This window comes from Poecilia formosa, unplaced genomic scaffold (genome assembly GCF_000485575.1).
Source record: "Poecilia formosa unplaced genomic scaffold, Poecilia_formosa-5.1.2 Scaffold183, whole genome shotgun sequence".
Taxonomy (NCBI): domain Eukaryota; kingdom Metazoa; phylum Chordata; class Actinopteri; order Cyprinodontiformes; family Poeciliidae; genus Poecilia; species Poecilia formosa.
In genome coordinates, this window is record NW_006800122.1 from 366,900 (window position 1) to 390,456 (window position 23,557).

Consider the following 23,557-nt stretch of genomic DNA (forward strand, 5'->3'; position numbering starts at 1 on the left):
AGGCTGCTACTGAATGTTGGACTAAACATTTATAGATGGGAAAATTAGTATTTAGTCTGGATCGATACAGGGATGGAGATGTCTTGCTTTACTAGGCGATAGAGAGGAAAGCAGTGCCACAGAGGACAAGAGGCCTATAAGGCTACGCCTGCTGCTAAAAATCCAATAATGGACTCTTTCATGACTTGTTTACCTGTTGGATAAATACAGTAAAAATGGCTTGTGGGTGTAGAGAGGTGCAGAAAATGTCATCTAGGTCAAGATGCACCGAGCAGAGAGGTCGGCTGGATGTCTGGGCTTTTCTGTAGTAGCAGGATTTTCTCTGACAGTGACAGACAAGATACAGCGAGGACTCAAACTAAAGTGCCAACTTGCTTTTATAGGACGATGAGCTTTCACCAATAAATAACTCTGTATCGGAGGCAATTTAAGGTAACGTATTGAAGCAAATTTATCTGCTAAATTTCTGCATAAAATAAAGTTTTAAAGGGTCAGTGACAGTCAAGAGCATTTAGCAGTGGGAGCAGAATAAAAGTGACCAAGTTCAGATGACCGACTTTGAATTTAGAGGCTCCCTTGTTCAGATGAATTGTGGTAGAATAATTTAAAAGATTAATAACATTTTGTAAAATATATTACAAAGGCAGGAAGAAAAAAAAAAAGAAAGGCAGGGTGGACTTGAATCATTTGATCCACCGATTCATGGCAGAGCTTTGCTACTGCTTCTTCGAGGTCACTCAGAGATCATTTTACCTCGAGGATATTGAAAAGATTTGACTCAAACGTGAAATAGCGAATATTGATTCCTCCTGGAAAGACTGGAAGAGGAGCCGGAGAGCTGGGAAAAGATGGTGGCTGAATGGAAGAGAACTGGAAGCAGACTCCAGCTCCCAGTGGCGTGCCAAACGTTATGGTGAAAAGTGAAAAAAAAAAAACAAAAAGCCCACAGAGGATAAACAGAGCAGTAATGAGGAGATGAACAACAGCTGCACCAGGTAGGCTATCAGGGACCAGGAAGCCACAAGGGCGAGCACACACACACAGACAGAGAGACAGATAAGAGACTAACAGACACATAATGAAGAGGGAGGAGAAATGACGAGAGGAGAGGCAGACCCTTCTGTCAACTACAATCACCACAGACATCAAATATGTAATCTGAAACATTGGTTTGCTTTTGAGCGCAAGTTAGTCAGGATTTCTTTGTTAGTTGGTATTTTACTCCTTGTCATGAGGAAACTAAACTTTGATTTTAAGGCATGTTAAGAGAAGTGGATTGACTGCAAAAACATCCATCCATCCATCCATACAAAAATAATAAAATCACACCCCTAACAATAACATTATTTTAATTAATTTTTTTCAAAAAAGTCCAAATTACACTTGGGTTGTGAGGACACTGCTTTGTAATGTCAAACTCTATTTATCCTTCTTTGAAAAAAAAAAAAATAGGAGAAATCTGTCTACGTCTGTTAACGTCGTTCAAAATAAATTCAGTTAGCTGTAATTTTTTTTTTTCATTTTATTTTCTTTAGCGGTCCATCAGCTTGACAGTTCCATCCTCCCTTTCATAAATACTGACAAAGCATCTAGACAAAGTCACACAACAACAACAACAAAAAAAACGCAGAGGTTTATGTACCTCATGTGGCTGGAGCGGTGTGGCACCTGTTTTCATTCTGTGCTTCATTGACATGGAACCAATGTTTTCAAGGGCAACAGCTGACGTCAAAGCAAGAATCAAAATGTTTGGCTTGCAGGATACATCGTCTACTTGGAAAACTCCAAGATAGGAATTTACTGAGAAAAGTTTTACCAACCCACACATTGTCATCCATGTTTGGTGGGATTATTATTTAGATAATTGAATTTTGTGCATGGTGTTTTGCAGTAGCACTTCCCATCCAACGATCTCAAACTTTCATGCATTTTAATGGAAATTAAAGTGATAAAGAGTAGAAAACAATTGTCAAGTGGAAGGACAAGTTTCAAGGTTTTCATAGATATTTACAAATAAAAACGTTAAGGAGTGTTGTGCAGTTGTGCTGTAACCTCCCCCTGGTTGTAATTATTCCAATAAAACTACAGCTTTTCTATATAAACGTATCTGACATTTGCATGAGAACAGAAGTGCACAAACACCATGAAACCTAAACTACTCCCCACTAGGTCAGGTGAAAATACTGTTGAATCATGAATCATAAAAGCAACCCAAGAAGGTCATTAAATCCAGAGGAGCTGCAGTGATCAAAAGCTCAGGGTATAACTATTAGTTGAAGATTCCTCAAATCTGGCCATGGATAAGCAAAAATAAGTTCATAGCTGAAAGAAGTACCCTTGTAAATGTAAAGGAGATAACATAATAAGGCTGGTACTCAGTGACACCAAAACTCAGCTTTTTTATTATTTTTTTTACTTAAATGCAAGACGGTATGTGAAGCAGAAAACTACGATTGCACTTCGTCCTGAACCCACCGCTCTCCATCATGAAACTGACAGCACCTTGTTGTCGTGAAGCTTTTCTTCTAAAGATCTGAGACTGAGATGGAAGTTCACCTTCAGGTAGAACAATTACCCTAAACATATAGCGGATCTACAAAGGAAAAGCTAAAATCATAACTTATGTATGTGGTCTATCACAATAGTCTGTCAGTTAAGTGGTAAACACTGTATGACTAAAGTGCTTTACAAGGTTAGAGAGCAAAAATCTCTACAACTGCCATGAATTAACTCTTGTCTGCTTTAATCAATGTCTACTGTGTGTTTTTAAACGCGTTTCCCTAAAACGAAACTCATGAAACATTTAAGGCAAAATTCAAATAGCAGCTTGTGTCGCATAGAATGCTATAGAATAAAACGAACGCTGAGAGCCAGCTGGCAATAAACATACACAGAGCTCACGTCCTGATTTCTTCCCACCTTTCCAAATGCTTACGCTTAAATCTGTGCTAATCCTGTGAGGATGTATGGCTGTTGCTCAGTCTGCATGACCTTCTCTCATCCTCTCTTCGCTGTTCTTCTTCCTTTGTCTACATATTCTGGCAGGTCTCCTACATTTTGCCTGAACAAAGAGCCAATCCAAAAAAAATCCACCTCTGCATCGCTCCCTGTGGTTCTCCTCTCATCCGTCATCCCCCTCCATTTCCTTCCATCTTTCTCCTCCTTTTCCTAATTAACTTTGTCGCCTTACTTTTTGGCACCCAGAGGTATTTTTCTGTATTTATTCTCATATTTCTTCTGTTTAACTTAAAGAGACATATTGTCACATGTCTTCTGTTTTGTCCATCTTTCTTTGTGTGTCATGTAGTCATGCACAGCTGACCAGAGTGTACAAGCTCCATCTAAATCAATTTCTTTGTCAGTGTTTGTGAATAAACATCAGAATATTCTTTGCACATATGCAGCTGTTTCAGCAACATAAACTCTGAGGAACAGTAAGAACAAGTATGCGCCGACTGAAGCGTATTGTCTCTTAACAGAGCATAATAAGATACAGATAATTGCGTCTTATCTGTACATTTTGAACTCTGATTGGAAGTGTCTTCAAGCTTTTCCCAGTTTTTGTACAAGGGTGGTTCAGTCTTCATTAAGCTCTATCAAGCTGTGCGTTCATGTGCGAGTTTTTATTAGTGTGAGCATAGTTGAGTGAAATCAGTGTGTCGGCCTCACTATTTTACACTAATCTTCCCTTCTTCCACATCACCTCGTTCACTGCAACATCCAGCCTGAGTTGTCCCTCCTGGGGTATCATTACCTCCTACACCTGGCTCCCCCTTCTATGAATGAGAGCTATCAGACTGGGCTGTTCTTCATCCCTCCATCAAACGTGCCCTTTCAGACATCTGACGTCACACACACACACACACACACACATACACACACGCTTACAAAACAGGACACTGGGACATGTTTCCTTGCAAGAGAATAAAGGACAAAAGGGACAGATTTGACACTGACACACTACTATTATTAACACTCAGCTGCTATACCACCTCTTCTAATTAGTGTATATTATGCTAAGAACAATCTAGAAGCCCCTTTGAAATCTTCCAATTGGATGTACAACACAAAAATGAGTATATTGTCTTACATATACAGATGTACATATAAAAAAATTATATTTCTTTCTCTGCATGCCTGCCTCCAGATATTTTGTTCTGACATGCCGACTGGTTAAGATTTAATACCAGACTGACCCCTGGTGGCAAAACAGACAACATCAATTTCTAGGAAAGTGAAAATCTACATTGTGTACAGGTAGACCGAGCAATTCATTGAATATCATCAACCTCATTACACAGGAGAAATAAAGACACTCACAAAGGTCAGTAATGCATTAACACGGTCTTATATGAGCAAAATTCACAACCTTCTTTGAGGAAGATACTCTAAAACAAAGAAGAGACTGGATTCTACACCTCTTTCTGTCTAAAGCTGCACATCTGTGCTGTGCTTGTTCTTTGCTTTGTGAGAAGTCTTCATTAATGTCAGGTGGTCGGTCTGTGGCCACGATCTCTTTGACACTCAATTCCAACTCCATTAGGCCTTGTTTCTGCCCGTCTGTGTGTGCTGCTGTCAGTTAACTCTGCTCTTTCTGTCTGCTCGTCACATTGTCTGGATATTTGGCTCCATGTGGGCAGCCAAGCAGAACACAAAGCCACTCGGTGCCGAGACTCGGCAGACGAGACACTGTACATGCACCCACTCAGCACAGCTATGGCTGTAAGTTAGAACAACAAAGTACAATTTCTCTTATGCTCCTTTTTATAACAAGTGACTGCAAAGATTAGTGAGGTCAAATATACTTGTTTTTTTGCATTGTACACATAACTGATAGGTGAAGGAGATGAGAATAATAACATTTGAAATCAGATTTTGGATTTTGACCCTATGTACATTTGAGTTGACAATTTAAACAAAGGCTCTAACAATAAGTGTTTACAATAGGACAAAGTTCATGCTACTATAAGCTACTATAAAGTAGCTTGAACTTTATAGGAGCTTTAAGTAGCACATAAAGTAAAGAGTATTAGTGAACATGCAAAGCTAGGTTGAGAATAAACGTTGTTTTATATGAATCAGATACAAAAGTTAAAGAAATTACCAACTCAACTAAAAAACACAGGTACAAATCCTTTTTTAACTGATCTAGCTGACAAAGAAAAAGAGAAAGTAGAAATGTGCTAAGTTAAAATTAAGTATGCATCATTAGAAGAGGAATGATATGACTTTTCCCATTCAGTAGGAAGATTCACTTTTTGCATAATATTGTCAGCAAAGTGAACAAAGACATAAAGATAAGGACAAATTTGTTGGCAACCTGGATATATGAAAAGTCTCAAACCTAGATGCCCGAATTTATGTCCAAACAAACTTGTGTTTTTGTTATTAACCAGATGTTAAACTAATTTGAGATTACTCATTTTGAACAATAAACCTACCATTAATGTACATTTAGGTGCAAATTCAATCCACTGAAGGAATGCAACAAATTTTTCTATGTCGATTCTTTCAATATGTACTATTTTAATTGTTAATCAGTTTTTTAAATATGATTTTTAATACTTTTAGAAGTATACAGAGTGAATACAGCATCAAGAAAAGACTATGATAGAAAATATTTCTATTTTTTCCCTTTAAAGCTCTGTAACTGTGATAAGACACATGTTTATTTCAACGCTTTATGCACATTTTCATTAAATGTGTCAAATTTGTCTGGGTGAGTCTCCCTTTCCTTGGAGAAAATAAAGCATGATATGTAGCAGGGAAAAACAAAGGTTATTTTCTGTCAAATCTGAGTGATAATAATCAGAAACATTATGTTAGCAGCCAAACACTGATATCTTAAAACAAATATCCGACGTCGACAATGTCGGATATTTGAGAGTCACGAAAAGCTATGCAGAGGTAAGAGGCAGAACAACTGATGTTATAGGAGATGTTGGAACAGCTGATTCTTGTAAAAGTTAAAACTCTCTCCTCCATAAATGTTACCTCTGTAGATGATGTCTGAAAAATGCAAACATAAATGATTTTATGCTTTGCTGCGTTTAAAGAGTAAACACTTTAACAGTTTGAAAAAGCAGACAATAATCATAGGAGGAACAGACACTTTAAGCAGATTAATGCTTTTACAGTTCGCTGTGAGTGTCGCTGAAAGCTTCTTTGCAATTTAAAATTCTCAAATACAACCTGACTCACTTCAACTTTCCAACAAATTGTTTAAAACACATCACAGACCTGCTGGAAGAAAGTGACATTGTGCAGAACGTGAGATATGATTGTAGTAATTAATATGGTCCAAAGATGCCAAACCAAAAACCAAATATATTTATGATGGAGGACCAAGGTGTTTAAACCAAAAACACACCTCAAACAGCTCTGTTTTGTACCATCATGTGTTCAAATATAGGCTGGTTCAAAGTGATATGAACCTTTTTAAGTTTCCAGTTCACTTGGAAATTTCTTATGTCTTTGAATTTTTTTAATTCTGATTCATTTCACAGAGGTCAGTTCCAACCAGCCATTTTTGTTTTTCACTGTAAGATAAAGCAGAACCTTAAGACCAGAAAGTAATGGCTAAATGGCAATTACCTTTGCTGCAGCTAAAGCAGTGACACAAAGCCAATATCCAAGCTGCCTGTAGATGCATTGTTAGACATATTATTGCGTAACTTTAGGTGTTATATGATGCAACCAGGGAGTCTGGTTTTAATGCATAAAGATTAAAAACTGACCCTTCCTCTATAAGAGCACTATGACTTTAAGATTTCAGTTTATTTTTTTAACGTGTGCAGCATTAACACAGATTGAGCACAAATTTAATACCTCTGGAACACAACGACATCAAAAAGTATTTACAAATCTTTCTTGACTGGACATTCTCTAATCATCAGTGACAGGAAGTCACAATTTAAAAATGTAAATTTGTACTCTGGTTTTTAGATGACCTGACATGTTTAAGTGTGAAAAACTATAAAAAACCAGAAGAAGCCTGTAAGGGGCAATACTTTTTCAAAGTACAGTGACAATAAAGGTAAACAGACCTCAAGCATGTCAAACTAGTCTCATCGCCAGGCTCAACTCACGTGGTGAAAGCTGGATTGTATTTGGCCCCCAGGTAGTATGAGTAGAGGTTGAACATCCCAATCATGAAGGCCACAAACACCATGATGAAGATGACCATGAACTTGAAGATGTCTTTGACGGTCCGTCCCAAAGAGATCTGCAGCGGGCCGAAGCTCTCGTTGGCTGGCAAGATGTAGGCGATGCGTGAGAAGCTCAGCACCACGGCGATGGCGTACAAACCCTCTGAGATGATCTGAGGGTCAGAGGGGCGCCACTTGTTCCTGGCTGAAGAAGAAAGGCAGAAATTTCTTTGTGTAAAAAACTTCAAGGATTTTAAACTGACTTTTAGTACCTTTAGATATTTCTTCAAGGAGAAAACCTTCTTGTAATCTTCTAAATTGATGTTTTTGAGTAGTTTTCTTTTGCTTTGTGAACCTTTTTGTACTTATTTTTGCTCCTTCTACCTGACCATGATAGTATATTCTGTAGTGCACTTAAAAATTAGGAAGGTAGAAAAGTTAATAATAGATAGAGGAAGAATTGTGAGGGATACAAAGAAAACTATGATACATAAATAAATTTTAAATGTCATGTCAAGACATGATACTGAACTAGTTTTCAACTCAGATCAACTAAAGCTTTCATACATAAGTATACCTAACACACAAAATAGATAAAATCAAAAGCAGCAAAAGATATATTAACAAAATTATTTAAATAAAACATTTTACATAAAATTATTTAAACTTTTTTCAGCTTTTTTCTGCTTGAATGTTTTGTATGTCAAATTCAGGTGGGCAAATAAACATAGAAATGAGGTAAAAGAAGCACTCTGAGAACTACCTGGTTAATTATGATCACTTCAAAAGACCACAAGACATACATGTTTCTTAAAAATACAACAAAAAACAACAGGGAGGGACTGAAGCATTCTGCAAGGTAGAGTATTTCTAATATGCTAGTATTTTTTTTTCCATCAACTTATCCCCTTGTTATTGGTTCCTGAATTGATACACATGCGCTATGGCTCTTTGTCCTTTAGGTCTGCTGGCTGCAAAAATGATAAAGGGTTAAAACTGAATCAAACATGCTGTACATTTTGCCATTGTCCTCATGTGCATATTGATTGCTTTTACAAATGTTCCTGATTGCAGAGCAGAGAAATATTCAGTAAAAGGGTGTGAATGAAAGTGAATGCTTGGAAACGTTGTTAAAAAAGCAAACAAAAGGAGAAGTTGGGGGGGGGGGTGGAAGAATTGATTAAACAGAAATGTAAAAGTAAATCTTTTAAACTGGACAGGAGAACAGCAACACAAAAGGCAATGCAGATAAGCTGAGAGTCAAAGGGAAGTGTGTGGAATAGAAATGTTAACCTTCAACTTAAAACTGCTGAATATAATAAATCTATAGTTTTGTCGTGTCTGTTAGCATCTATTTAGAACAATCTGCTGAGTCTTTTGTCATGACAAAGTCCGGCCAGCAGGGGGAAGCACTAGTGAAGTTTCTTTTCATGTGCAGATAATAAGCACATTACCTGCAGCCTGAAGTCCTTTTTGCTACATAAATATGTTAGGCACCATTAAATGAATTAATTACTTGGTAAATATTTACACAGATGTTTGCTTCTTGTCATAAATTTAAGTAACACTAAATATCATACTTTCTAATCATTCCTCACATTATAGAATAATATGCAGCTTTGAATCTGATCACTTTGTTAATAGAATCACAAGCAGGCCACACCTGGCACGTCATGCTCTGCATATCAATTGATAAGCAACATCCATATCATTTTGCTTTGCACAAGTGCAATTATAAAGCTTTTCTAATACACATCTAGCAGAATCTCAAAAGTAGATTGTAACTCGTCGCTCTGTTATTTTCAACCATCATTTGGATCTGCGTATGACCACAATGCAAAAATCAAACGTGATCAATTATGCGCCAAATTTTTACACACAAATAAATGTTGCCGCTAAGGTGTGCTCATTATTCTGCTGTTGCTCCACTCTGCCTATTTACTGTGATCAACCAGAAGTCCTGGTCTGTGCTTAAAGCCTGGTGGAGAGAAAGGAAAATCTGAGTCACTGTATCATCTCCAACATTGTAAGGCAAAGTGATTACCTCTAGGGCCAATTCAACTAGTTTTCTAGAAGCAACTTCAATGCCCAGTTCCTCTGTCGTATATACTGAGAATGGCAAGGCATAATGAAGATGCAGCAATATCATTTAGAACAGGAAGTGCTTGAGAGGCCATAAGCTGAAATGACCCTATCTTTAAAATGGTTCATTTAATCAACTGCTATGACAAAATCTCTATGATAAAATAATTTCCTGTTACTGTAGCAACATTTGCATTGCCTTTCACTGTGAAAGGAGTTTATTTACTTTGCTAGTTGCTCTTTTACTTAAACCCTGGACCTATTTTTTTTAAGAAATACCTTTAAAATTGGTCAAAAGTCTGCAGAAAGCCATCTACAAGCATCCCGGTTCATAGATATGCATGGTAATACCAGGTGCCGATGTTTCAGGTCAAAAACTGAGATATTTCTGCATTTGTGACATTTACACATCTGATTTGAAGCTTCTTATTAGCAATCCATGTAGCATAGTAAATAACCAACCCAGAAAAGATTTTCAATTTTAAAACAATGTCAAACAATCCATTTGTGTGAAAAGAATAGCTAAACATCATAATAGAAGAGTTTCCACAAACGGGGAACTCAGCTTTTGCCAAAGCAAAGTTCAGCAAATGGTTGAAACAAACATTACTTATATTATTGCCATTTTTTCCTCCCCACAGTGTATCCACTGTTTACCGTAGGTGAAGTAAGCCACTTCGTCAGGCAGTGAGGCATTGCTGAGGTCTTCATCTGGCACATGCATGTCTACATACTGCTGGGCTTTAGATGCCTTCAGGAACGCCATGAGACGTGCCGTGAAGGACGCCACAAAGATGGACAACATGCCAAAGTCCAAAACGTTCCAAAGGTGCATGATGTACTCCCTGGGCCCATCGCTCCAAATCTCCTTACATTCTGACCAAATCATACCTAAAGGAGAAGAAACACGTCATAGTAAACGTCAGCATCTCATTATATGAGGATGAACATGTATGAAAAAGTACAAAATTAGAAATAAACTGAGACGGAAATCTAAATAAACTGCTAACAAAGGTTTTCCATTCAAATAAAACCACTTAAGAGATGCTATTTGATTCTCAGGTGTATACAAACAGACACACACATCTGAAAGCCAAATTCTTCGCTGTGAACCCATTATGTCTCCAGACGGAACCAAACAAGGGGAAAATTGCCTAGTGAAAAGGAAGCCCTGATCGGCACCATCTCTTTCACAATTACTGGATGACAAAAGCATGGCTGCGAATGAAATTATGCAGCAACTAAGCCACAAGCCTCTGTGCAAGCGCACACATGCGTACACATTTGGGGTAACACACAGTTGTACAAACAGCTGCTGCCAAAGATGAGCATGTAAGAGGGACGAATGATGCTATTACACATAAGCAAATAAAAGCAGGATCATATGAGAACCAACATGGACAAACCACACTTATAATGTTGTTATGTGTGAATGAACGGGAGGGAGAATATCAGCAGATGGGAAGCAGCTGAGGTCTGACAGATATCGCCGTGGGCTATTTATCCTTTGAGTTTGTCTTTGTCATTCGCCTCTATTTTTTTGCTTTTTTGGTGAGCCACACGCTCCATTCTTGTGCACTCTTTTTTTTATCTTTCTTTTTTAGCCACTTCAAACTTTTCCTTCATTTCTGCTTCTCTCCAGCTCTCTGTATATTTCCTAAGCACAACATCTCGGGTGAACCCGGAAACTTTCCCTCCAGGCTCATCATTAAGGCTCAGGATGAATACTGCTTCGGCAAGTCAGAATGGGACTGAATCCATGCTGGCAGTAACCTCTGTTTGATCTTTGGAAGATGAAAGAGTATAATTGGTTGTACAACTATAACCTTGTCTTTTATCCACTTGGTTAGTGTGTTGCTGTAAGAAATTTTAATTATGCAATGTCTGAAAGTCGGGCAAAACCTTTCTGACCCTGGAAGAGAATCTGTACTCATTTACAAAGGACATGGTTGAAACAAACCTTTGTTTGGTATCTACACTCTCTTTCTTTGCATACATCTAGTGTATACATGCAGTGCTCCATAAATGTATAAAAAAAATCTGAAGTATACTAACATTATTGTTTTTAATTTAAATGTGAAATTATCAGTATATTTGTGCATTATTCGACTCACCCAACACCCACTTCATGATCAACATCTCTGTCCATGAGAACTGTGTGGTTTTGACCCTGAAAACCTGTCGGGGGTGGTCTGTGATGGTCTCGTTGGGCAGGTTCTTCACGCCCTCGAAGCGGTCTGAAGCATTGACGACCAGCAGGCCGAGGAAGAGGGTGAAGGAGACGGCGTGAGCCACAAACTTCATGAAGGGACTGCGGAGAATCTGACCAAGCTGGAGGCAAAAATAACAGGATTTAGCTGGTTTGTAGATATTGCTGAATAAAATATCTTCAAAACGCAACAGGAATGTTTTAAAATTGTTGAGTTACCTAGGAGTCAACCTTAAAGCATTTTTTTCAACTATTAAGATTGAAGCCAAACACAAAATCTGTTTATCTTTCCTCAGGTAACTCAGCCTTTCTGAGGAGTTATACACATACTGGTCCTCAGAGATGAAAAGATGGAAAGCATCACTACAAACCCATCTTAGCAGGAAAACAGCAGCTGTTCTAATTCAATGATCCATTTTCCAAGCAACATAATGCCAGAGTAACTCACTGCCAAACAATCAACAGTTAACAGAAAAGCACCATATGGACAGGAGGAAAGGCTGGAAGGTACTGAGCAAAAAGTGTTAAAAATTACCACAAGGGTTGCACCACAGTATGTCAGCGATTATAAACACACACATGCTCACACTCGCAGCCACATATAGACCTCTGGGATCTCAACATTTGCCAGTCTCATAACCTGCTGTGTTCAATATTAACTACCTACGGGACACCTCTACCTGCTCTATGCAGAATAATACGTGAAAGTGAACGGATGCAACACACACTGCTACATCAAGCAGGTAAAGGTTGCCTGATCATTTTTAACCCTGTAAAACTTTATCTAAAGATCTGGCCTCCTTCATTTCACTTTGCTGATGCATTAAAGAGACTGGTCCAACTTCACCGTCAGCCTCATAAGACGGCCAAAACTGATCAGGCTTTTGTCCTCTTGATGCATGAGAACAGCAAAGCATGAGGGTCTATGAGTCGAGAAATCATAGACCCACAATGAAGCTTTAGTGCTCTCTGACTTATCAAGTGGCACTAAAACCTGCACTGACTGTAACAGAAATAAATTTTGGTATATGTACATGTGTGAGCACTGTGTGTAAATCTAATTTACTCTCAAGGACATAAAGGTTTTAGCCTTTAAGTCGTTTATGCACACTGCACAGAGCTCAGCACTTTATGACTTCCAGTATTTGTAAACTCGACAGGTATAAACCTTTATGTTTAGGTTTTAAGCATAAAGGTCTTAACCTTTAAGTTGTTTATGTACACTGTGCAAAGCTCAGCACTTTACAACTTTAAGAATTTGTAAAATCAACAGATATAAAGTACTTTCTAATTCGTGATGTGAACTGAGGAGTCATAAACATATGTTAGCAAAATTTATGCTGTTCTTGCATGAAGTGTCGCTTTATATGTTGCATATGTACATATGTTTCTTTCATATGGTGGAAAATGGTGGAAAAAAAGAGAAAAAAAGTATATTTTGCTGGAATAGTTAAAAAACATTTACAACATATTACAGTCAAATGCACTTGACTAAAACTTTTCATAACAATGAGAATAAAAAAAAAATTAAGTTAGCAATCCACATTATTTTCATTAGCTTGTGTTTTCCAACTGGTAATTTGAATATAAAACATAAAACAGACAGAAAATACAAAAAATGGGTGCTTGCCTTTGTTTTCATTTCAGCTCCTTCCTTCTGTTTCAGTAATTTCAGTAACACCGAGACTTCATAATGTATTTTACCTTTTCTGTCTGAAAATAATCAAGTTACCTGGAAGCACAGATCTGGAAGTAACACATGCTGTTGGAAATTTGATTTAGTTTTGATCCCAGAACATGGCGCCATCAGCTACCACCTACATTGTGCTTTGGAAGGTCCTGCTTTTGTCCCTGCACCAAATAAGAGGTGTACTTTTATAGAAAACTGTATTTTGATTCTCCAGACAAAACTGAAAAGGTAAGAACACTCACTTTGCAAACTTAAGCATTTGTGTTTTAAATCAATTGGATGACTGCTCACAAATGTTGAATTGTTTGCAAATGTCAGCATATCATTGATTTTGTTTGCTTTCATAATCACCATCAACAAAGAGCCTTTCTGTAATTACTGCTTGCAATTATGTTCCAAGATAAGGACAGCAAATCCGCCATAATTCCAGAAGAACTTATTTTTATTTACTCCATGTTCCTCACACACCCCCAGCCCGACTTAATTAGCCAAACAGAGACTTACAGAGCCAAGTTAATCCTTGACAAAACACCTAAGACTCATCTCTGGAGGCTTCAACCAGTTCACATAAGAGTCACTCGTTCTCTCTGTACTCGGCTGCTCTCTATGTGGAATTTCCTACTTCATTCAATAGAAATGTAGATAAAAGCAAAATTACATCTTAGATGTTGAATAATATTTTGCTGAATTTCCATAAAAATCAGTATTGATAGCTGTATTTGATAAGGCGTTACTAAAGTGTTACATAAAAACATCAAAGCTTCTCTGCAGCAGATTGAGGCCTTAGCTATCTCATTTTAAAATTCAACTACCATGCAGAACAGCACTGTACTGCACAAATCAGTTTTCCCATACGTAAACAGTATTTTTTTTTTGTCAATAATAACACCAGTAATCCCCACATACAAAGAAATCAAAAAGAATTGTCCATGAGCAAAAGACTATTAGGCAGATCTCCATGAAGACTTGGAATTAGCAGGTACAATTTTCATTAACAAGTAACTTACAGCACAAGACTCCACTGCTGAAGGGAAAAGAAGTTAAAAGTTTAAAGTTTGCTGTACAGCTTTTGAACAAGTTGAAATAACTGAACAACAGGCACTAAACATCATCCTAAAAATAAAAGACCAGCAGTGAATTTGATAGTCAGAACATGATGGTAGCAGATGAATGGATAAATGTGCTGAAACAATAAGAATCTGAAAATGAACAAAGGTACATTTTTCAGCAAGAAAACAATCGTAAAGTCAGCCAAGGAAATGATTTCAGAGAAAGAAAATAAAACTGAGGGAATGGCCGAACAAACCAACTCAAATTAAAAAATCTAAACCTGAGGATCAAAGTGCACACAAGAGGCCAGTCTAGATTTTTTTAGATTCTTGTTTTGCAGTAGTTATCCTTCTGCCCTTGAGAAGACAGTTTTGTCTTTACAACCTGATAAGTCTAGCTACCAGAATGATATAATTAATACTAATAAACAGCAGCCTCTACATCCCTAAATCAACACTTCATTTTAGTGCACTGCTTCTTGTGCGCTTTCCAGTGTCACAAATTACAGACTGTCAGATCCAGCCTCATCGGTTGGCTGATTCATAATTAAAAGTAATCATACACACATGCACACACACACACACACACACATACACAAATATTTTCGTGACACAGTGAGATCAAACGCAGACAGTCCGTCATGATTGAATCCCTGTCTCAGTGGTGAGGAATCTCGCTGCTGTATAGCACTCGCCATCCTCTCATTCAAACACTCGAGATCAGCTGCTCTCACTGCCTGTAAAATGACACACTCATCAGTAAAAGACCAGGCATGAACCAGTGGTCCACAACACTGTCTGTGAATCTTGCACACACACAAAGACACACACACACACGCACGCACGCACGCACGCACGCACGCAGGCACGCACGCACGCACGCAGGCACACATGCACACATGCATTCCCCACTTGATGATGAGGTTGTAGAGGATTATCCAGCATGATGAGCAGATTTGCATAACTGCTTGCAGAGTTCCTCTGCATGGCCTTTGCAATATTGTCACTCCACAAATTATAATTTCCTTGATGGAAAATTAAGAACGTGTGATAAAATGCCTTTGGCACTGTAATGAAAAAGTGAGAAGTCAGTAGTTTTTAAACCTCAAGGCATACATCTTAATCTGTCAAAAGCTGGTTCAGACTTTGTAAGGAAACTCATGTTCTCACCTCAATTGCTCCACTCCAACAACCACAACCACGAGTTTCAATAATTAGTGTCCAGCTCGGAGAACAGGACTGTGTGCAGTCTCCGCCAAGGCTGCCCTTTGTCACCGATTCTGTTTATTACTTTCATGGACAGAATTTCGAGGCAGACGCAAGGTATTGAAGGGATCAGTTTTTGTGGTCTTGAGACGGAAAAGGGTAGAGTGCCTTCTCCGGGTCAGGGGGGTCGTCCTGCCCCAAGTGGAGGAGTTTAAGTATCTGGGGATCTTGTTCACGAATGAGGGAAAAATGGAGCAGATTGGCACAGCGTCTGCAGTGAAGCAGGTGCTGTACCGGTCTGTCGCGGTGAAGAGAGAGCCGAGTCAAAAATCGAAACTCTCAGTTTGCCGGTCGATCTACGTTCCATCCATGGTCAGGAGCTTTGGGTCATGACCGAAAAAACGAGGTCACGGATACAAGCGGCTGAAATGAATTTTCTCCATAGGGTGTCTGGGCTCTCCCTTAGAGATAGGGTGAGAAGCTCAAATATCCAGCAGGGACTCAGAGAAGAGCCGTTACTCCTTCACATCGAGAGTAGCCAATTGAGGTGACTTAGGCATCTGGTTAGGATGCCTCCTGGACACCTCCCTGGTGAGGTGTTCCGGGCACGCCCCACAGAGAGGAGGCCCCAGGAAAGACCCAGGACACGCTGGAGGGACTATGTCTCTCAGCTGGCCTGGGAAAGCCTTAGGATTCCCCCAGAGGAGGTGGAACAAGTGGCTGGAGAGAGGGAAGTCTGGGCCTCCCTACTTACTTTGCTGCCTCCATGACCTGACCCCAGGATAAGTGGAAAAAAATGGATGGATGGATGGATAAATATCAGTTTTCAAATTATGTTTTTGTTTATGAGAAAAATGCTATCCAAACCACCTGGGTCCTATATGAAAAAGTGACTACTCCCTTGTTAAGTTACAAATCAAATGTTATTTACAGATTTTTTTAAGCTCCATTCAATTTTACAAGCTTAATTACTGCCAGACTTGTAGAATCAAGAATTCATTTCAATAAAAGCTGTTTGGCAACATGAAGGAGGATAAAAGATTTTAAAAACCAAAATCCATCATGTCTTCTTCACAGCACTGTACATCTTGGATGAAGTTTTGTTTTAGCGTACAGCCTGGGAATCCATGAACCATATCAAAAGTTAAATGTGTACAAGAGAAAAACCTTCTCAAAAAATAAGATGATTGAATGAACCATTAATCCATCGCTATCTTTGAGCTTAGCTTCAACCAACCAGACCAGTAGAGGTGTGCCAGCTGTTAAATTACTTTAAAAAAACACACACATGCACACGCACACCCACATACACACACACAGCTATTTGAAGAATAACAAATAAAAACAAGAAAGCCCTCCAGGAATATTACTCAAAACAAAAATATTCTCTAATTCCCATGTATACTGCTTTTCTTCTTCTGTTATTGGTTGCTGGTGACATCCAATACCTACAATTAGAGGTAAAATTAAGAATGCCCCATGATGATATACCACGTAGTAACATCTATAGCAGCAAAAACTTGAAGTAGTAATTTTCTGTTTGACTTTCTCCGTCTCTCCCTCTGTTCAGAAGTGTTTTTTTCTTTATAGCATAACTCCAGCTAATTAAGGCTTTCATGAATTGTGTTAGTTTCTGCAGAGCTTTTCTGTTAAAATCCCAGTAAAGCATTTCAATTAATTTGAGATATGAGCTTTGAATGAGCCACTGCAACACCTTGGGTCTTAACACTTTCACCTATTCTGTTTCAATTTGCTGTGTTTGAATCCACAGTCTGGTTGCATGATCCGGTTTCATCTAAACTCCAGCTGTCAAACAAACTCACATTTGACTCTGGAATACTTTGGTATACAAAGGAGTTCATGGTTGAATCAGTGACTGCAAGGTGCAGAGATCCTAAGTATGTTGATTTCTTAAATATAATACCGTGTACTACAGCGGTGGCTCTCTATTTCAGTCTCGCATATCTAACAGACATTGCTCCAAAAGTCTTTGAATTCAGAATAGACTTTCTCATTGCACTCCTTTCAAAAAAAAAACTATTTTCAACATCTCCTGTCAAAAGCTTTGACATTTAACTTACTAACTATATCCAAAAGCAGCAGATTATTCAAGCAGAACAAGAATGCTAGATCTTTATAACATCATAATGCAAAATTGTTGGTACTGATAACGTCTACATGCCAATCTATTTCTGAGTTACACTCAGAACTAGACAAAAACAGTACCAGTGCCAAATAAAAGACGGCTGTGATAACCTTAATGTTAACCTTTGGATTAATTATTTAAGCCCACAACTCCATTTAGATGTTACTTTGCACATAGAAACAACCATATTTCAAAGACTGTGCTCCACACTTCTTTACGTTGCTGTTGCCGTCAGGTCCTACCTTGCTACATGGCATTATCCAGTAGGCAATAGCCAGGAAGGGGAGACCTACGGTTACCCCCAGGACTGTCCAGCACTTCACGACGATGGACTGCTGCCTCAGGTCAGGTAGGTTCTCGTACCAAATAGTGAGCAGCTGCTGCTGGCAGTTGGGATGTGCAACGAACTGAAGAGAAAAAGCAAACAGAAAATTAAAAAAATCTGGAAATAGGAGGGACAAGGAAGTGGAAAAGCAAGATGAAAGAAAGGCAGTTAAAAAAGAAACAAATGTGTCTTTGGTATTACGTTCCTGGAAATAACAATATGATTAAGGCTGTAATTAGGGTAGAATGATAGAAACATTTCACACTTGATGCTGATACTAAGAAAAGTACTGAATACTATTTCAATCATATTAATGTATTATGTTTGCTTAATTGTGCCACTGTGTGTCACAGTATATATTGTATTAGTATCATGTCGATACGAATACATTTTGCTACAAAGGACAATAAAGGATCACTCTATACTAAAATAAATTTTATTTAAAAAAAATAATGAAAACAAGCATCTGGTTCATGCAAATGTCTTCAGCAACAGGCCTGTCCAATTTCTGTCTCTCTGGTAATTCTGCATACTGTTTTCTTTACTACAACAAAAGAAGAGATTACAATGGTTTGTGTCGTTTGACTATTTAGTAGCTAATTTAATCATCAGTTGATCAACAATTTCATGAGTTAATTCATACCTCAGTAAAACAGGGGGATTGCAATGAGGCGTTGAGCTGCATCATTATTTTATTCAAAAACTCTATGAGTACTAAGAAACTACAATTTATAGTTTTAAAGTGAAATTGTTTAGCCTTGGGAAGGTTAGTTATATTTCAATGTGCCTAAACTGCAAAGTGGGCGACAGGTCTGAACTTCAGGAAGTTGATTTCTGGTCTATGCTCTTATGCTGCCGTTCAATATGTGCAACAGTTGGAGTAATGTTGTTTGACATCAGTCCAAAGAAAGCACTGAACAAAAAGCAGCAAAACGTAAATTTCTAACTGTGCCTATATGCACTTTGACCTTAAACAAAAGGTATAAGATAACCAAAATGATAGATGTAAGGAATGACCATGTTTTCTCTATTCATTGAGGTAAATTAAGTAGAAAATCTGTTCTAGTTGAATAAACATTCAGTCATAAAGATCTAGATCTATTACTTGGTTATTTGTACTGTAAATGTATGAATGACTTTGAACTGCATTAATTTTGAATACAAGTCTTTGAGCAGCTTGTGAAATCAATTTTCAAAGGAAAGCATGAAAGAGGGCAGCAAGTAGCAATGACTGAGTGCACACATTAATTAATGACATTACTCAGGGAGAAAAATGAAAGGTAGCAAAGGTATTATGGAGACAAATAGAGTACATGCTTCTCTTTTAGCTGGAGGAAGGATGTGGGATGGAAAGGGATCAATGCTCAGTCAACGGCTAAACCTAACAATCAAATTCCATGTGGAAGTGTTATTATGCTCATGTTTAACGTCGCAGGGAGCTGATTTTCTGTTGGTTCAAACATGCTTTCTCTACATCTTTGTTGCCTAAACGTTTTCATCTCAGTCGTTTTCTCCTCCATCCCAGAAGGGTTGGATTCATCTGATCAAATCCGACAATAGCAACACACATGGATAAGGTGTATTTGTGCAGCAGTTCAGTTAAAAAACAACATAACACTAACCCATATACCCCTAATGCTGCCTGTGTCCAGAAATGCGAGCTCAACACAGTCATGCTCCACCTTGTTCCTACGGCACTGTGTCTCATCCCTGCAACTTCAGTAATTAGCAGCTTGCTACTGGAGATGCTTTTGTTTACTGGTTAAAAACAAAAAGAGCATCAAACAGCTTCCTTGCTGCCAACACACACACATAACAGAGATGCAGGAAAGCAATTTCTAACATAAACATACACGTGGGTAGCTATGGTTCAGAAAAAAACATACAGCACTGATGCCAAATGGAAATATGTGCCAACGGGACTGTTGTGAAGTGAAACTGGGGAAAAGGGATTTGATTTGACATTTTAAAGCCACCTCTGCTCAGCGCGGATTAGTTCTCCCATAGGGGCCTCTCGCTTACTTTAGGTTTTCTACAGGCACAACAAAAGTTTTCAAATTTGTTTTTTGTACAAACATTTCATCCTTACCCACACAGTTATTAAATGATCCAGGCGCTAATGCTGAGTTCATTAAATGTTAATGCAAGACCCAATTACCATGAAAGGTTTGAAGCTTTTTTACAGATACACCAAATGAAACATGAATCTGTAAATCAATTTATGTCTTTTAGCAATTTTTTTTGCTGAAATATGTATAAAATTTATGCATTTTTAAATCCAGCTGATGTTAACTACTCCTCATAAAAAACAAACAAAAAACCCCCCCAAAAAAACAATGTTACCCTTGATGAATCATTTCTGACGTTTATTCTCTAATTTCAATTTAGGAAAGAGGATAAACAATTGTTCTTTTTCACTATACACACTCATTATATGTTTGTATTATGCAACTTGGAAAAACAATCTGAATGGTCTTCATGATGTCCATCTCCATAGACAGCTTAACATCTATCATGTTCATAGTTGGATATGAATTTCTACTCAGAACATTATCATTGTTCTGGGTATAATTGTTATATATCTGATTATATATATCTGTAATTAATTTTCATGTTACAAACAGTTGACCACATAACAGGCAAATAGTTTTCCAAAATGTTTCAATATTCAGAAGTAGTTATATTAATCCTAAAAGCATGACATGTATTCCATGTATCCCTCAAACTCAAACTTTGGTTTGTTGGTTTGGCTTTTCTAGGACGAAGTGGGTTGAAAGGAATATAAGTGATTGCTCAGCCAACATGTCTTAGGTAGCGGAAAAGCTTTGAACTATATATTTATATTTTAAACAAAATGCTACAGTTTTTTTTACTTTTATTTGTAGAGCTATTGAGTGTTACACAAAATATAGTCTGCAGAATGAGCTGGATTCTTATTTTGTTTATTTCTATCTATCTATCTATCTATCTATCTATCTATCTATCTATCTATATGAATTATGTTTATTGGTGAAATTTATTTTTCTTAAGCTTTTTTTGTATTCTGCATAGATGTTGTTAACTAATAAAATCTTGTTTTTGCAACGATTTTATGCTTGGTTGGCTTTTCCTCTCTGTGTAGCTTGTGATAGACAGCAAGCTTTATTTATCCTTTCATAACACATTCATTTTAAGCTCTTTGTATAACACTTTGTTGAACTGTAACATGTCCTCAACAAACCCTATTATGACTGGATTATGTCAGGTGGCTTTACTAAGCTTAGAAAGTATTCTTTATATTGGATTTCTGCCTGTAGCTTTTAAAGATCCATTACAATCTAAGGTATACTATTTTGCAGTGAAGGCAACTTGATCTCACAACTCTGCTGGTTAGCTTATTAACATGTAACTTTCAAATAAAATGGGATACAACCCAAAAGTGTGAGTGAAAATCCTTTAGAGTGGAAAAACATTTTTTTTTGTCTCTTTATCAACAGCAGGTCAAAAGTTTAAACTCACATAAGAGTATAGACACAGAAGACTTCAAGACTGCACATTGATCTAATTAAATATGAACAGTTTTGAGATTTTTTTAAATCAATCATTTAATATACAACATTATGTAATATCAAACATATGAATTAATCTTTTTTGAGTGCCATGTTATCAAAAATAGAGCTAAACTTCATTTGTTCTTTGTTTTAATCTTGTTTATATTTCACTCTATATATCTGGTTTAGCAATCTCCTGTTTCTAAATTTTTTTTACTTTATTCGTACCTTTTTGACTTCATATTTGATGGCCAGCTTGACGCGACTGAGGCAGGGCCGGTTGTAGGGACTTGGTGGGCATTGGTCCACATCTCCATTCAAAATGGCCTCAACTTCTTCTGTGTCTCGACAAAGGTCCAGCACACCCACCACAAAGTCTTTGCATTGCATGGACAACTTACGGTAGTCATTCTGCAGAAGAGAGAGGCATTAGAAGCATTAATAATATCAGAATCACAAATAATGTCAAAAACAACTTTTATACAATGCAAGCAGTTAAACAGGTATTTAGCAGTGTTTTTAGGAACCTTCCACCACTTTCTTTTTTATTACACATGATAAAAAAAAAAAAACAATTATAAGGTACAATATATTCCATGAACTAAATATATCTTATGGATCTCATTTTTGAGAAACAGATTTTGAGTTCCACCGTCTAGCGTCAGTGTCTCTGTACGTGACTTTTGTTTTACATTGCATGTTAGACACAGAAACCTGCATCAACTGTTTCCGAATAGATAAAAGATAAACCGTCATGTTAATTTTTCAGTTCTGCTAACCCTCCTGCAGTCTTAGTGTGACGCTCAGGAGGAGTGCAGCAAATGTCACGGATGGACAGTGGGGAAACTGGAGTTCCCCACGGAAACTTAGACTATCAGTTTCCGAAACCACACACACAAAAAAAACCTTGTAAAAGCGCACACAGCGTCAGTGTGACTCCGCCGGACTGCGCACAAAGCAAAACACTTGTGGGACTGTGGGAGGGTTAAACATCTTCAGTCCTTTCATGTACATACTCTATGCTGAATCAGATTAGTTAGTTCAATTATTTTGTCATAAATTAAAATGTGCATTAATTACAACACTGTAAAAATTCTGTACATTTCGTATATGTCACATGGGATTTTAACTGATAATTTGACAGCTTAATTTCAGATGTAACAGAAATGTACCAGAATATGTTTATTATGAATTTGTCCTCACAACTTATGTGTGAACGATAGTTATTTTAACTATTAAATTAGTTAACTTTATCTTCAGTGACAAAAAGCAAGCTTTCTAAAATTAGCTTGCTCTGTCACAGTTGCTGACCAGGCACTTCTACAATTTGCAAAGGATGCCAACACAAACTCATACAATGTCACAAATAAAAAAAAAAATCACACGACTGTGGGATTTTAGGTTATTTTGGGTTAAAAGTCACACTGGTACGTGATGAGTGATTATACACATCGTTGAATGTGTGTGAGACTGTGGGTTCTTATACCATGCTCTGTGTGTGTGGGGTGTGTGTGTGTGTTAATGTCACCTCAGACAAATTGCTGGTTTATTCTCTCAACTGACATTCACACTTCACACTGTTTTAAAGTTCCTGAACCTTTTGCCACTAATACTTGAAAAAGCTTCCCTGACTTTTGACATGATAAATGACAACCCCGCTGTTTGCAATTATAAAATGACTCAGGTGTTAAATAATTTAAAGAGTTCATCTGCCAGTTCTTGACCTCTTCTTATGAATCATTTCAAGATTACCTTTGTCAGAAAAGGGGGGAAAAAAAAATCTCAGCCAACATCGCAATATGTAGCGCTACATTTCAGGAAACTAGAAAATGTTTTCTGATTAGGGTTGCTGGTCAGGTTAAAAATACCTTTTTAAATTACCAACCTCAATAAGCCTACATTTCTATAGTAAAAAAGTTTTTCCTTTTTTTGTCTGATGTAATACACTAATTGTAAATGTTCAGTCTTCATTAACTGTAAGCGATAAATCATTGACAGAAATTAAGGACTGAAAACATCATACAGTGTGTAATTAATCTATATAATGCGCTTCCCTTAGTACAGAAATAAATGAGCTTTCCAGTGATGTTCAAATTTATTGAATATGACTGTCTGTCTCTGTCTTTCTTTCCATTTGTTCATCCTTTCGTCTATTACCTCAAAAGGGTCAAA

At 37.5% G+C, this 23,557-nt stretch overlaps 1 protein-coding gene across 1 annotated transcript in view; it reads right to left on the reverse strand.

The window, feature by feature from the left end:
* Positions 1 to 23,557, reverse strand: part of trpc7b (transient receptor potential cation channel, subfamily C, member 7b) — a 59,518-nt gene that overhangs the window by 23,393 nt on the left and 12,568 nt on the right. Inside the window, exons 3-7 of the mRNA XM_016678480.1 lie at positions 21,614 to 21,796; positions 17,773 to 17,937; positions 11,345 to 11,561; positions 9,888 to 10,121; positions 7,089 to 7,353 (exon numbers count right to left, since the gene is read on the reverse strand). Of these exons, the coding sequence (XP_016533966.1) occupies positions 7,089 to 7,353; positions 9,888 to 10,121; positions 11,345 to 11,561; positions 17,773 to 17,937; positions 21,614 to 21,796 (1,064 nt within the window). The remainder of the gene's footprint in view (positions 1 to 7,088; positions 7,354 to 9,887; positions 10,122 to 11,344; positions 11,562 to 17,772; positions 17,938 to 21,613; positions 21,797 to 23,557) is intronic.